General features: G+C 32.7%; 1 protein-coding gene across 1 annotated transcript; it reads left to right on the forward strand.

Annotated features, from left to right (window-relative positions):
* The first annotated feature begins 4,560 nt into the window (after window positions 1-4,560).
* On the forward strand, window positions 4,561-7,040 carry LOC133295785 (transcription factor MYB101-like). The gene is made up of 3 exons (XM_061494641.1): window positions 4,561-4,917; window positions 5,651-6,461; window positions 6,808-7,040. Exons 1-3 carry the CDS (start codon window positions 4,561-4,563, stop codon window positions 7,038-7,040), a joined length of 1,401 nt encoding a protein of 466 aa, XP_061350625.1.
* The last annotated feature ends 9,964 nt before the right edge of the window (window positions 7,041-17,004 follow it).

Consider the following 17,004-nt stretch of genomic DNA (forward strand, 5'->3'; position numbering starts at 1 on the left):
CAACTCTGCGACGGTAACGTATACCGTCGCAAAATACCAGAAATAAAAGTCACAAAAATCATCGCAAAGCATAACTAAAAATATAGTCGCAAGAACCACCGCAAATTGCGGATGATATAATTGAAAAATCATCGCCAATTATCCCCCACAGTTTTGTGAGTGATATGCTCGTCGTAATTACTTCCGACACAAAGTTTTCACATTTACAACGGTAAATCCTTCTGTCGCAATTTGCTTCGGGTTTGCGTCAAACTTACGGAGGAATGTGCGTCCATTTTTTTGCGACGATAAAATAGGTCTGAGTCTGTCAACAAAGTTACGCAGTCGCAATATCCATCGCAAGTTGCGTTTGGTTTATTCTTTCGTCTCAAATTGCGCATTTTCTAGTAGTGAAAGTATGGAAAAGAAATTAGATTAAAGGTTAAAAGAGGAATGTTGGTCGATCTCCACAGTTGCTTCGATCTTCATTCACTCCACTTGATCTCTCAATCCTCTAGTCTTTTTGTTCTTAAATTGTGCAAAACCCTTCTTTTGGTTTCCAGCTTCCTTTTATAATCAGGAAGTTGTATCTTTTAAAAATCCTTCAAGATCTTAAATCAAATAATCAATCAAATCTTTACTAAAATCACGTCCTTGATCAATATCACAAAGCTTTAATTTTACTAGCATATTGGTGCTAGTCGCGCTACCTTAGCGCCGCTAGTGTGGGAAAGATTTGGCACTTGATGCCTTGATGTGTCTAGCGTGGAGATGACGCTTCTGGCGCGAGCAAACAGAGGTGATTAGTCTTTATGGCGCCAAGGGCTCCATGCCCACACCATTAGCATGGAGAAGCTTTAAAGGTTGGGTCACTTGGGGCTAGTAGCTTGAAATTCACGCTAGAATCTTACGGTTGGCGCTAGTAGCGGCAACTAACTTGCTCTTTTCTTGTTCCTTGCTTCCTGTTGAGCTATCTAACTTGGTCTTCTTTCACTGAGCCAAATTCCTTAGAAAAACATAAGAATTTCATGAAAATACTCCTAAGAGTAAATTAACAATTTAATCACAATTCTAATGTCTTTTGAATAATTATAGATCAATTAAATGCTCAATTTGACCTTTAATATATAACACATTGGAAACACATCAACTTTCAACCTCTATATAGAAAATTCAAAAATTAAATCAGAAAGAAAAACACACGATATATTCTGGTTCATACCCCTTTATGCAATGGGATGCTACGTCTATATTGAATTACATATAGATATTTTATTGATCACAAAACAGTGTTTTACAAACACATGTCTCACACACAATCAATCAAAATATCCAAAACTATCCTAGTGCCTAAATTGCTCCAAGTTCTAAGAATTTTCTCAAGTCGAACCTAGGAGTTCACCAACTCCCCTCACACAAGAACTCAACACTCCCTAGTAGATTCTAAAGGCTCCAAGCCTTAAGAAACATTCTCAAGCCAAGTAAATAGGTTGCCAACCCTCTTGGTGGCACCCAACACACCTAGGACAAATCTCACACATATAGGCACACCATTTTAACACACAATACAATATTCAGATTTATCACAAAAGAAATATTCAAAATTACGTTATCCTATCACACTAGATATATCACACTAAGCACAATCCAAGCTCCAAAATTATGCTATGTGCAAAGATTCAAGATAATGATATATTTTCTTGGGAGGAAGATGATGAGGACAAAAGATTCTCTCTCACACACTCTTAGATCTTACACACATAGGACTTCAATGATTCAAATTGGAAGATGAAGATGGTTCTTGAAGGATTTTTTTTTATGGAAATCTTACAGAGAGAAGCTATTTTACGTAGAGAAAGAGTGAGTGAGTGATTTCTAAAAAATGTAGCGATGAGTGAATAGAGAAATGTGTTTTAAAACGAGTCACGACCCAGCTCGTTAGAATGCTCGCTATAGCGATATGAACAGCGAGCATCATCCTTAAACTTGCTAACATTCTCGCTATAGCGAGCTGAGCAACGAGTAAGAACCTACATCTCGCTAAAATAACTCGCTAAGGTGAGGGTTTTAGCGAGCAGCAATTGAAATTGAATTAAATTTTAAATTTTCAATATTTTAAAAATATTATAAAAACATACATACATTTTCAAACTTTTAAATCCAACTTTTACTTTTTTACATGAAATGCATGTTATGTATTGGAGCTTAGAATGATACTTAGTGATATAAAAAATGTGTTACAAAGAAATCTAACCAATTTATTTTTAGCTATGCTTCCATGTGTCTTCAAGCTCCTTTTTTAATTGGAGACTTCTTGCAAACCATTTGACATCATCAAAAGATATATTTCAAGATGCTTAGGAGGTCTTCAGCAACTTCTTATGAAAAATAAAAGTTTTGTCTACACAAAGTAAAATTAATGTACACTAATGATTTTTCTTTTTGATGACATTAATCAAAATTGAGTTCTATAAGTGTAATAAAATAGTTAAAGCGGTAAATATATAGACAAACAAAATATTACATTTCTACAGATTTCTTTCCGCCACACACACCCACCAACACAATATTATAATATCTTTAAAATATAGAATATTAAAAAAGAAATCTAAACCTTTTTATGAGTGTAATATTAATATATATAGTAGTGGCGGAGCCATATATAAGCTGGTGTGGCCTGGCCCGGGCTAAATTTTAACAAATTGTACTTATTATATATAATTATATAATTAATTATAATTTGACTTGGGTTAAAATTATAATTTGGCCCGGGTTACAATTTATAATTTGGCTCTATCTAAAACTTAAAATATTTTTGGTGAAAGATTTGACTAAGTTGTATTAGGTTATGTGTTCAATTTTCACTTGTATAAAAAAAAAAAAATATTTTTTAGTAAAATTCAAAAATATTTAATAAAATTATAACTCTTTTTCGTGGTGCCTACTCAAGTACTCTGTATTTAATATAATTTAAATATATTATGATATGAACTAACTAAAATTAAAAAAAATAAATAGACATATAATTTTTTTGGCCCGGGCTCAAATTGGAGCCCAGCTCCGCCACTAAAATATATTATAATATGAACTAACTAAAATTAAGAAAAATAAATAGACATATAACTTTTTTGGCTCGGGCTCAAATTCGAGCCGAGCTCCACCACTAATATATAGTCAAAATGTATATTAATTGCATATAATGGAAGGGAATTAATTCTTGAGAAAATTCAAAATATTATTAGGAGTAAAAGTCAAAATGAGACAATAAAGACAAATATGAAATAAAATTGAAAAAAATAAAATTTAATACTGAAAACAATGATAGCATATCTCTATATTATGATTGGAAGTTCAACTTCAAATGATGAAATTGAATATAACCGTTTGAGCTTAAAAGTATCATATTTAAGTAAGATTGTGGCAGATAATTTATTTTTAACTCCACATGTTTAATGATTTCAAAATATCATTTATAAAAAATAATTAAAAGCCAAAACAAAAGGGGAATCATTTCCATAGTAGCCAAAGAACTTTAATAATTGACACCTAGTAAAGAAAAAAAGAAGACTTTTCTGTTATATAAAAATAGAAAAAAATGTGTGTCATTTTAAAGGATATAAAATTATGTCATTTTAAGTGAGAAAAAGAGATAAATCATGAGAAAGAGTGGACCAAAAAAAATAAAATTATAGAACACACACCTTTTTATGAAAGTGAAATGACACAAGTTGTGTCATATAAAAGAACAAACACTCTTCCCATAAAAATATTTACTATTGAATAGGAGATATATAAAATATTTTTAAAAGTCTTCATTCTACAACTCAACTACACCAGCTTATTTCCTTCAATTTTCTTAGAAAATTCTCTGTTTCTTTCAAAGGTTTTTTTTTTCTTTCAATTGAGTCCAAAAAAAGAAGAAAATGGCAAGAGCATGTATATGAAAACATGAAGATGGAGATGATAAACGCGTCTATGGATGTAGCACTTAGCATGCAACGCGGAGCGAAATGGTAGCTCACACCTCTAATTACACAAATCACCCTCTCTCTCTCTCTCTCTCTCTCCCTTGTTCTTTGTTTGTTTCTCTCTAAACATCAAATTAACCCCTTAAAAATTAAAACGCTAGCTTTGGCCCCACACACCTTCTCTCTCTACACCTCTGAGTTTCGTTTCTTCTCGTCCTCCTTAAATTCCAGTGTCTTTGTCTGAATATCAAAATAAAAAAGAGAAACAAAGAGAAGACAAGGGCTTGTTCCCTTATATCTCTCTCTGTGTCTCTCTGTTAATTCCTGTCTCTTCTTCATTTTTTTTTTTTGTCTCTCCTCTCTTTTCACTTTTCAGCCTTTCCTCCGAGAGGAGAGAGAATTTCTCTTTTAAGTCTCTGACCCATCTGTCAAATGACATTATCCTCGTACCTCAGCTAGCACAAACACACCCCAACATCTAATAATTAAGCCCCACCTATCATTTTGGGTTCCTTAATTAAACCGAAGAAGAAAAGGTAACATTTTTTGTTGTTGTTGTTGTTATTCGTGAAGAGGGTACCCTTTTTCTCAGATATTATTAGTGCAAGTGATTATGGCGAGAATAATCTCCAACGACGACGACGACAACAACAACAATGAAGCTTCAGAGGTTGATGATACTAACGCATCAAAAGATGAAGGTGAAGCTAGAGGTCGTATTAAAAAGGGGCCTTGGACGCCAGCAGAAGATACAATTTTGATAGAGTACGTGAAGAAATATGGTGAAGGGAATTGGAATTCTGTGCAGAAGAATTCTGGTTTATTAAGGTGTGGCAAAAGTTGCAGACTTAGATGGGCCAACCATCTAAGGCCTAATCTGAAAAAGGGTGCATTTTCTTCAGAAGAAGAACAAATCATCATTGATCTTCATGCTAAGCTTGGAAACAAATGGGCTAGAATGGCCGCACAGGTACCTCTTATTGCTCCTGTCCTATGTAATAATAACAACAAAGCTTACATAAAATTATATATAGTTTTTCATCTTTGTGATCTTTGTTCATGTTATCTTATTTTCGCTTATGTGTTTTGTTTACTCTGCTCATGGTTTTTAGTGCAATCATTTTGGTTTCGAAAGTAATCTTGGATTGGTTTGTTCTATCTATGATGTATATGTTTTATGCTTTTCGCCTCTTTGTTTCTAGATTTGGTTCTGGATTCAGATCTGCTATGTATAATTGGTTTGATTGCCATCCGATCATGGCCAAGAACAAAGAACAAGAAAGAGGAAGAAAAATCATTTCAGCTCCTCCTGATCTATGTATTTATCTATTTTTATTATATACTTTGTTTCCTCCGATTATATTCTAGTCTATGAAAATTGTTCTAAAAAAATATTAAATATTGAAGTTTTTGTCATAAAAAAAAAAGAGAAACTTGTCTTTTTACCTTTTTAACTTCAATGTTGAGGTTCTTTTGCCCATTTTTTTAATAAAAAATTATAGTTATGTTTATATTGTCAGATTTGGGATTTCATGATAACCACTGTCCATTTGCTAACCTCAGTCTCTTGTCTGAATCTCAAATTGCCATTTCTGTTTCTTTCTTTCATATGGACCCACACTCTTAAAAGTTTTTTCTTTTGAGGGCTAAAGTCTAAAGTACCCCATATTTCTCTCACTTGTTATGTTTTTTCTGCTTTTCAGTTACCTGGGAGGACCGACAATGAAATAAAGAACTTTTGGAACACCAGAATGAAAAGGCGCCAGAGAGCAGGTTTACCACTTTACCCACCAGAAGTCCATGCAGAAGCCACTGCATATCACCTACAACAGCAGCATTACTTTGAACAACCTTTCTCTTCTTCATCTTCATCATTCTCTGTTCTCCTATCTTCATGCTACCCTAAGAAGCTCAATGAACCAACTCATTATTCTGCTGCAAATCCTCTACAGAATCACCCTGATTCTGCTAACTGTTTCACCAATCCATGTCCTCAATTCAAGTTTTCCAATGAAAACAGAGAAGACAGAAACCTTGCTTTGCCATCCTCCACTCTTTTCAACCAGAGTTTTGCTAGTGGAAGCTATAATCATGACTTCATAGCAGGATCTGATCCATATGAACCCCTTCCTTTAGTGCCAGGCTCAACTACTGAGATATCTTCAAGCCAAACAGCACCTGGCTCGGCCACCCCTGCTTCATCCTATGCTAGTGGTGTTGATGGCTTGATGGGAGCTTCAAGCATTGTTAATGATAACTATGAAGTTGCACCATTATCACCTCAAGGAAACAGTGGTCTGTTGGATGCTCTAGTAGTGGAGGCTCGAGGTCTTTCTCGCAATGACAAGTCCAAGAGTGAGTGTTCAAGGCCTTGTAAAAGAAAAAGTATGGCGCCTCAGGAACACACAGAGGAGGGAGGTATTGTGCCTGCTATGTCAGCCATGAAGCAGAACAGTGGTGACACCACTAATGAAACACAGAGGGATGATTTTAGTTCTTCTCTATTGTCAACAGGTGAAACTATTCAGCAATATATATATATTTGATGCATATGGATTTGATTTAGAATCTTGTGCATTGTGCGTGCATGTGTCTCATTTTTTTATTTGTATGATTTTATTGGAGTAGTATTTTCTTAATTTTGTTTTAATTATATTTTTATAGTTAATTAATGTCATATAAATTTTTGTTAAGACTTCTATTAAGGTTGGTTGAATAATTTTTTTATTAGAATATACTATTCTTCTACATATTTGGCCCAATTTTTATGTATTTCATATGATATTTATTTTGTATCAATATTTGGCATGCTTAAATGTGTTATAATCCACGGAAGTTATGTGAAACTTTTAATGCACAGGGAAGAAACTAGCTGGCGAGGATTCATTGGAAGAGATGAATTCCATGGACGATGACTTGTTTAGCCTACTCAATAATTTTCCCTCAGAAATGCCAATGCCTGAGTGGTACCGTAGAGGAGAAAGTCAGTCATTGGGACTTGAAACTCAACCCGATACTTCACCTGACCCCACAGATCAAGAATTTGCTTGGACTCTCGGAACTTGCTGGAACAACATGCCTGGCATATGTTAATTAGAGCTAACAAACCAACAAAAAGAAAAAAAGAAAAAAGAATACATTATGTAATGATTACATAACAAAGAGATAGAGAAATAGATAGTAAAAGCCCATATGATATATATGTTAGAATGTGGAGGGCTAGATAATAGTGTTGATATGGATTGAAAACCATAATGTCATGAAAGTGTGTGCATGTAGTTAATTAAGTTATGTAGGTTTGGAGTTAGAGGTTGCGTTAGCTAGTTGGGGTGATCAAAGCACACCAGTCATTCCCCACCAGCTCAAAAAAAACATGGCTTGGCGTTAAGAGTTAGACTTTTGAGATATATCCTAGTGTTTTGTTTTTAGTTTTAGTGCTTGTGCAATTAGGATTATAATGGAAAAGAGTTTGCTTGTTGCATCTCATTTGGCATCCTAGAATGTTTTGTACATTTAACATTGTGTGATAGCTTAGAATTTAGATTTTCTCTGACCAAGTTAGAACTATAACAATAGTATATATTCTGCTTCTGCTAGCCAAATTTGCACTTCGTTTTAGTTTGGGAAATACTTATTGTGTGCACCTAAGATTTTACAGTTCCCATGCACCTGATCACAATGCATAAATTATTGGTTAATAATCTGTATTAATTTGTTATTAAAGTAGTAATATGTTCACAACTTATTAGTAAGCCATTCTTAATATGATCATTAATTTATACATGTTATATTAATTAATAATTTATATATCATTGACAAGTGTATGAGAACTAAGAAGGGTAAAATCTCGTTTGTAAGAATAATATAATTGTTTTTGTTTTATGTAAAAAGGACTTCTAAATGATGTGCAATTAACATTTTTCATTCTGCTTATTAAGGGTTGAAATGAAGTTAATGATTTCTTTTTAAAATATTAATAATATCAATGATAATGCATACTTTTATATAAAGGCCATTCTCTACCTTACTATCTATTTTTTATTTCAAAACTACTATTATTAACTACTCAAAAGTAAAAGATAAATATAAACAGATAAAATTATACAACTTATTACTCTTTTATTTTTAAAATTTAAAGATTTATACAAAGAATAAAAACTTATGATGTTTCGTATTCTAAAATTACAATTGTCATCAATCATTTTCAACATCTCAAAATACAGTTAAAATTCTCTTCAAACACCATTTATTATTATTCTTCTTCTTAATATTTTTATTATTTTTATAAATATAAATATAAATATAAATTAACACACATGTAGCACCATTCTCTACATTAATAATAATTATAATAAGAGATATATGATGCTAAATTTTGTTATGCCAATTAAAGTTTTTCTCTTTCACGTACATTTTGTTTTCATTTGAGTAATGTTATTTTTTGTTGATTCTTTTCACGTACACGGATCATAAGCAGTAAAAAAGGGTCTTGAATATGAATGGGTGCCGCGTTCTATTCGTGTGAAGTTTTGTAAGAAGATCTTTTAGCATTTTCATTATTTCATCCAAAATGAAAAGTATTTTTTTTTTATAAAAGTCCAGCAAATGATCAAATTTCTTATTAATATGTCACATTTAATTGCTGACACTCACTTTTAGATTGACTGTCTTTGTACGTTCATTAACTGCTTTAATTTAGGGATGAATTAACAATTGCAAACCTTGGCAAATGACAACGCTTTAAACCCATACAGTGCTAAATAAAGTGGACTGGTTCATCTTATGCCAAAATTGGAGTTCCTAGGATATTGTCAATCTCTTCGTATTAGTTTTTGCTTCAATTACTGATTAATGTGAAACGTAATTATTGGTGAAAACATAAAAGAGCTCAAAGCACGAGATACAGGTGGTAAATTGAGCTTTATATATGAATAGATTTTTTTATGGGATTTGTATTTATCATTTAACACGACACAATAAAGTTTTCTACACACACAATATTTTGTGGGATCCACACTTTTTGAAAAAAATAAAAAATTACGGCACGCAAAACGAATCTCTATAACATTACACAATCATTTTTCTTACAACATAACTCTTATAAAACTCTTTTTTTATATACAAAATATATTTTGTTTTTATTGTAGGAGTTTAAAACTCATTTATAAACAATATGTGGTTAGATAACAAGTAATAAAGGTTAGTTTCATGAACAGTAAATGTTGAAATGCTTTGTGATATCACCCAAAAAGAACAACTGAAAAAGTCGCCTTCACGCTGACCAACCCTTCCCCAAGCATCGCTTAATTCCCCACACACACACTCACACACATATATATATATATAATATTTATTGCTTCCAAATTCCATTCCATCATTCACGTAGACGATGGATGGCTAGGTAATATGATTTATGTCTGAATTATTTCAAACTGTCAATCAGGTTGAAATTATCTTGGTGAAAATTATCCCCAGTGATCCAAAATACAGAGGAAATACTGTTCGTTTTATTTTGGGCATGAAAATGAAAAAGATTTGCAATACATAAGGAAAAACAATAGAATTTGTTCAGTTAGCTTCCGCATTAATTAAGTTAAGCATGCTGCGCTTATTATCATATGAATGTTAATTAACTGGCTGCAGACGGGGCGTTACATTTTATATTTATTGCTTCCAAATTCCATTCCATCATTCACGTAGATGAAAAGGGATATAAATAAAATAATACATAATATTATAATTTTCATAATGATAACTTTATTGCACCCAAAATAATACATATAATTATTATAATAAATTTCAGGTTTTATTAATCTGTTTGTAACATAACTCAATATGCATCACATAAAACAAAGGGATTTGCATTCATAATTTAACGTGTCATAAAAAAGTTTCCTACACACACAATATTTTGTGGGGCCCACACTTTTTGAAGCAAAAAAAAAAACTACGGCACGCAAAACGAATCTCTATAACATTACACAATCATTTTTCCTACAACATAACTCTTATAAAACCCTAAAAAACAAGGGATAGGATATTGTGACAATCAAATAATGTTACTACCAATATTACTACCACATCTTAACCGTTGATTTCCGCCAATCAACGGTTATCATTTTTCAAATCAAACTCATTAATTAATTATTAATTCGCAATAAACGATAACCGTTGATTGGCGGAAATCAACGGTTAAGATGTGGTAGTAACATTGGTAGTAACATTATTTGGTTGTCAGACTATCTTATACCAAAAAACAAATATAGCTATTTAATTTTATCACCGACCAACTTCACCAACTTTTACAAAATGATTCAGTGCAAACGGATCCATTAATAAATAATTAACCCAACATTAGACGTTAGCTTTGAAAGTATACGGTGGCTTTTAAAAGTAATTAAGTCTCTGGGAATTGTGTTTGTACTTTAAAACCACATAGATTGCATGAGTAAAACAGTGCTTTTCATACTTTGTCCATAACAGGTGCAAAAACCTGAGGAAACTACTTAAATTGCGCTCACACATCCACTTTTTAAGCTAATGATGCTCTCCACCACGTAACCCTTGTGTTCCTGGAATTCAATGCCTCTTCTCTTTTCTTAAATCATCATGTCTTTATACCTTCTCCACTGAAAACTGAAAAGGTCCCTCTCGGATCTCACATTGCTAGATGCAACTGGAAGGATATGCCTTCTTGTGTGTGTGAGAGAGAGGTGAACGTACGTATGACTTCAAACACCAAATATAGCTTAAATCTCATATATTAATAAATTATCCTAAAATAGCGTTAATGGTCTATTTTCTTTGCAAAACAAACTTTTTTTTTTTTGAGTTACTCAACCATAATTATCTCTTTGAGACGAGTTGGCTCCCTCCGGTATCCCCACGAGCTTCGACTCTTTGAGCCGGCTATGAGACTAATCCGGAGTGCGGGGGAACAGTGATGGTTAAAGGTTCAGCCCCTCCCCAAGAACGCATTCAGCGGGAATCGAACACATATCCAACCCCACTAACTCAGCGCCAAGTTACCAACTGAGCTGCACCTATTGAGTTGCAAAACAAACTTTTGATATATATTAATCTAATATTATAAAGTCATTTGTTCACTGCTTCTTAATTATATTTATTTAATGTGATGTTATCCTTACACATAAAATTAAATTGTTTTGCGCGGGTAGCATATGGCCCGTACTAAATGATTTAGAAAGGAATCGAGACAACAAATCCCACTTTTTGCACAAGATATTTGCCAAACTGCGAGTTTTTTTCTAGCTTATTTACAGCTACTAACTCTATACGCCATTCACTGATAAATGAAATAAATGAGAAAATTTGAGGTAAAATATGAAAAACTCATAAAAGAAAAAAAAAAGTGCTTATCAGAGAAAGAGAGGGAACCCAATGGGTGCAGCTCAGTTGGTAACTTGACGCTGAGTTAGTGGGATTGGATATGTGTTCGATTCCCACTACAACAAACCGTGCAATTAAAGGCGCTTGTTTTTTCCATCAGAGGCAGTCAAAACCGCCTGAATATAACCCATTTGGCGGTTAACCATCCGCCTGTGTTACCACAGTCGGGACCTCATTCTCAGGCGGTTTTGAAAAACTGCTGGAATAGTTGTCACATCGTAACAAGGGCGGTTTTTATCTGTCGGGTAAGGACGTCGCAAGATTATTTCAAAAATGATGAAATACTCATCACAGGCGGTAAGACCAACCGCCAATCGTCTCAATATTTTGACGCTTCGGTGGGCTGTTTATGTAGTCGGCATGAACATGTGGCGTTCAGTCTAACAGCCTCCTATTTCCATTGGCATAATTTTAGGATAAATGTAAAATATGTATCTGGCGGTGGGTTAACCACCTTATGTTAGAATATCTGGACGGTCTTTATAACCACCACAAAAGAAACGTTTAATTTTTTTAAAAAAAGGTTAAAATTAATTTGAATTATTATTTTGTTTTAATAAAAATTCCCTTATTATTTTAATCAGAGGTTTTTAAACATTGATGCATTGAGGATATTTATTAAAAAATCAAACTTTTTTTTTAGGTAAGGAAGGCATATCCCCAAAAACACTAGAAACATTGTTCTATCTTTAAATTAGGAAACATATTTACCAAAATTTAATATAGAAAACCAAAATAGATAACTTGTCAAAAAAATATAGTATTATTTTAATCAGGCCATTATAAACATTCATTGCAAAAAGTAAACATCATTCATTCTTTAAATTTGGAAACAGTGACATACATATTTACCAAAGCTTAATATACAAAACCAAAACAGACCCAGGTTGCATGCAAAACGTACCTAGGTCATCAATTACATCCAAAATATACCCAGGTAATATGCATAACATCCAAAAAAAACCCAGATACTGCCTAATACTGTGTAACATGAAAAACACTAGAATTCAACCAACAATGTTAAACTCCAAAACAATCAAATTCCATGTACAGCCACTGTAATAGCCAAAATACAGTGGTTCAATGAACAACTTCCAAATAATGAGAAATTAGGATTCTGGTGGTAGGGGTGCTTGATTTGATATAGTAGGCCCATTAGAAGGGTCATGACTAGCGTGGGAGGACTTTTTGATTCAAGGAGAGCCTAAGTCAGCAATCTGATATATTAGGAAAAAAGAAAACATACATTAATCCATAAGTTAATTTGAAGAAAAAGGTTGAGAAAATACAAAAAAGTATAGAGAAAAATGAGGTTGAGAATTAGAGATTTCTATTATTGACAGAACCAGAGTATATACACTTGAGCTAACAGCTCTAGCTAAATGTATTCAGTGACATAAGAAGTAATTGATCATAACTAGGTACAACAAAACAATAACAAATTACTTAACAAGGTTAGAGTGCAACTGAGCAACCATATAATCCATACACACTAATAATCCAAGACAACTGAATATTTATCCTAACAACCATATAGTCCATAAAAACTAAATATGTATCCCAGCAACCATATAATTCATTCCTAATTTTTTAATGCAAATTGAATGAATCAGTATGTATGAATGAAGTTCAGACTAATGTGACTGCACTACAAGGTCAACAGTGGAGTACATAACAGGTATAGTGACATATATCAAGTACAATAAAAACTTGGATTTTACGAAAAAGAAATTGCAATTCATCTTACAATTAAAATAACAATATTGGCAATGTAGTCATGTATAGAACAGTTTTTCAAGTTGAAACAATCAGCAACCGTATGCAAGAGTATAAAGCCCAATGTGTACCACGAAGTAAATTCAGAAGAGTATCAAACTTTAAGTACGGTGTCAATGCGAGTTCAATAAATGATAAATATATTAAGAATAAAAACAATATCAGAATAGCCAAAGAAGTGTAAACCACATCACAAGCTTCATGCTTTGCACTAGTACCACAGATTTTACATAGGAAACAGGAAAAAGTGAAACTGAAGATGCAATTTGCAGAAAAAGTGCCATATACCTGATTAGTTGGTGACTGACCAACAGAATTTTGCATAAAAAGTGCCATTTGCGATTTCAATGTATCAAGCTCTACCATCTTGCCTTTTATAGTGTCCAATTCTCCTTTCAGGGCATCATACTCAACTTGTGTAGGACCACTTGAAGAAGTTGAGGCTAAACTGGTAGATGTTCTACGAATTTGGCTTGGGACTACCCCAAAACCCATGCCTCTAACTCGACCTGAGTTCTCCGTCCCAAACACACGTACAAAAGCCTCCTCTTCCGAATTGGCTTATTCCATCTCTATAATTAAATTATCCTACATACAGGGCATGAGAACCATGTAAAAGTGTACCTCAAAGCTAGAAATTGATATAAAAAACAAATTACAACGATAATTTAATACATTTTTCAGCCTAGCTTCCTCATTCACAAAATTGCAATCTTTTTTCTAGTGAGAAACAGCATACATCTCACAAATTTGCTTCCTCATTAACCTAATGCAGCCTTATGCTGCCACTTTAAAAAATTAGTTATCCAACAAACAGGAAAAAGAAAATAAAAATTCAAGCACTGTTATAATCACATCATTGATATACAACATACCAATATTTACGCAACATTTACACAATCATGACAAACATTGAAGCAAACTTTGAATAATTTACAGTGAATACAAGACATACCAGACAGTTCTTCTTTATGTTCCTGTGGTTGACTGAATAAGATACTTCACAAGACCAGTATAGAACTGCAACAAAATGAATGAGCCTTCAGCTGAATTATTTTGTATGTCAGATTTAAATTAAAATAATTATAAAGTCACAGTAAGACATAGGTTACTTAAGAAGGAAGTCATCTTGGAAAAAAAGATGAACAGGCAATAACACTAATTGACATACGAATATGAGATTACCACTAGCAAGTGAACAAGCCTTGAGATTACCACAAATTGTTTGAGTCAGAGCTGAATTCAGAGTTGTATTCAGAAAAATATTGTAACTCAGGAAGAAAGCGAGGATGCAGGAAAACAGTAAAATAACCTGTCCACCCAAAAAAAGAAACACAAAAATTACAAATTGAGAGGATAAACTAACTATTCCACATTGATTACATGCCAAACACCTCATCTTTACCAAAATAACAAAAGAAGAAGAAGAATAAAAGTATACTCCTAACTGCATTTTTTTCTCTTTGTTGCTAAAAAATTATTAACAGTATTCGAAGTAAGGAAATTAGTTAAACTTGTAGATGAGTCAGAGTGCCTCTGGAAAACGTAAATCTGCAGGGCCAGGACCCAAGATCCCTTTTTGTTCGCTTATCTTGCCCAGCCCAAGAGAAGGAGGCCCTACTACATGTCCATTCATTTCATCATCTCGCCAACTAGTTCCCTGCCACAATAATGCCATGCAAGAATGTCAATACTATACCCCTCCCACCATAAGTAAAAATAAGATGAATGCAAAATATTATTATTATTTTTTTAATTATAAAACGAATGAAAAGAATAATTTGCGCAAAGCAAAAGCCATGAGGTTGAAGCATTTCCACAAAATTAGTACTATATAATATGTCACAACAATGCAAATGAGAAAATTGTCACCATCAGTTGCATTTGCTTAAAGAAAGTTAATTCTCACTGTACATGAAAATGGAATGTAGCTAGAGATCAACACTTGCATACATAAGAGAGTCAAGTCGTAAAAAAGCAAGATGACTGACTATATGAAAATTCTTATATACACCACCAGAAGGAAGATTTCTTCCTCAAGCTAAACAGAAAAAGAAAAATCAAATAAAATAAATGGATAACTAAAAGTATAAATATTGATCAACCAAGTGTGGAGAAAACATTTATTCTACGTTGTATTATATCAGATTATCCAATTCCCCTGCAGTTTGGGACATTTTACACTTTGGTCACCGTGGTTTATAATGTGCCAAATTTCCCCGGCAGTTTGTTACATACAAGCATCTACAAATTTCAGAAGATTTCATAGTAGTAAAAAAAGATTTCAGAAGTGTTCCACAATTAAAGAACATAAAGGGTTAGTGCACTTAGCATTTGGGCATGAAAAAATCAACACAAACGATAATACCAGTGGAGGAGAAAACGAACATGCACATGAAATAGACATTAAGCAACGAACATGTAGGTCAAACGTTTTACACTAAAGGAAAATAGAATAGGCACCAGATCAAACCTCGACTGAAGAACCCTTGTAACATTCAAGCTGCGCAATAGTTTGGGTCGAACACACAAACCCTTCGCCAAACTTCAAACCCTTACACGAACAAAAAATCCACAATAAACATTTTGAGAGTCAAAATAAACGATAATGAGAGACGGAGAAGCAGAGACGGTACCTTCGAACCCTTCGCCGAACTAGGAAAAATAGATTACGGCAAACAGAGAAAGTGACAGTGTCAATGAGAGGCTAGGGCTATGAGGGAAATTTGGGAGAGATTAAGAAATTGGGTCTTAATCTTCAACAGGGATATTGCAAAGTTTACCTCCAATTGGAGTCTAGGGTTCCAGTCAGACACGCATACAAAATTGCTAAGTGTGGAGTCAATTGCGTATAAGTTAGTAAGAGTAAAGTGTCTTTCACATAGGAGGGAAATGTTTTGGTGCATAATAGTTAGTAAGAGGGGAAAAATTCACTTAGGAGGGAAATTGTTCGCGCCAAAATTCCAATCAGCAATTTTAGTTGATTGGAGTATTTTTTATACTATCCTGTTATAATATTATTTTTGTATAATAACAAAAGTATATTTATTATTATCATAATCTTTCAAAAAAAAATATTGAATTATTTAAATTACTGTTTAATAATCAATTTCAGTAAAAATGAATATACAACATTATTAAGCAAAATTTAGACTACTCCAAAGATAACTTTACTGTAATAAATTGGTATTTAATTTAATTTATATTTTTTTCTATTATATAATCATTACATAGTATTCACAACAGTTTACGCATAACTCAACTAGTTTACTCTTCTATAACAGTTAAACATACGTTTATATAAGTAGGAATATTTATTAGTATATTAATAGGAAAAATGTTTTTGCAGTTAATGCAGATAAGTTATATGCATTTATTCCCAAAACGACGTCGTTTTGGTATTAAAATCTTAAAAAATTATAAATATAAAGACTATTATAACCCTAAAATAAATTCAAATTACAAAAATAACATGATTTTCGCCTCAAAACGACGTCGTATTGGGCTTACTGCAGATAACTTATGTACAGTAACTGCAGAAAAAATGAACCATATATTAATATACATTTATACATATTTATATGTTTAATATAAGTATATTAAACAATTACATGTGGGTTTGATATTCATCATATTAAAAGATATAAAATTGTTTACATTTTAAGTAAGACAAACTGACAAAGACAAAAGCAATGAAGATCATATGCATGCTAGAGTAGGTATTTTTTTAATTTAAATTTGAAATATAAAAAAGTACTAGTTTGTGTCTTTGTGTAACTTAAAATGATACAACTTTATTAGGATATAGACGAACTATCGTTTGCAATAAATAAGGATTGTAGATCTATTACAAATTAGCTGTCAATCAGCT

This window comes from Gastrolobium bilobum, unplaced genomic scaffold (genome assembly GCF_033153095.1).
Source record: "Gastrolobium bilobum isolate Gb01-03AN ecotype WA unplaced genomic scaffold, APGP_CSIRO_Gbil_v1 utg2103, whole genome shotgun sequence".
Taxonomy (NCBI): Eukaryota; Viridiplantae; Streptophyta; class Magnoliopsida; order Fabales; family Fabaceae; genus Gastrolobium; species Gastrolobium bilobum.

What these genes read in the sequence shown, in the direction of transcription:
- LOC133295785 (XM_061494641.1), top strand. Translation starts at nt 4,561, where the DNA reads ATGGCGAGAATAATCTCCAACGACGACGACGACAACAACAACAATGAA. An exon ending in GGGCTAGAATGGCCGCACAG is followed by an intron (nt 4,918 to 5,650) that starts GTACCTCTTATT and finishes TCTGCTTTTCAG; the next exon opens with TTACCTGGGAGGACCGACAA. An exon ending in TTCTTCTCTATTGTCAACAG is followed by an intron (nt 6,462 to 6,807) that starts GTGAAACTATTC and finishes TTTAATGCACAG; the next exon opens with GGAAGAAACTAGCTGGCGAG.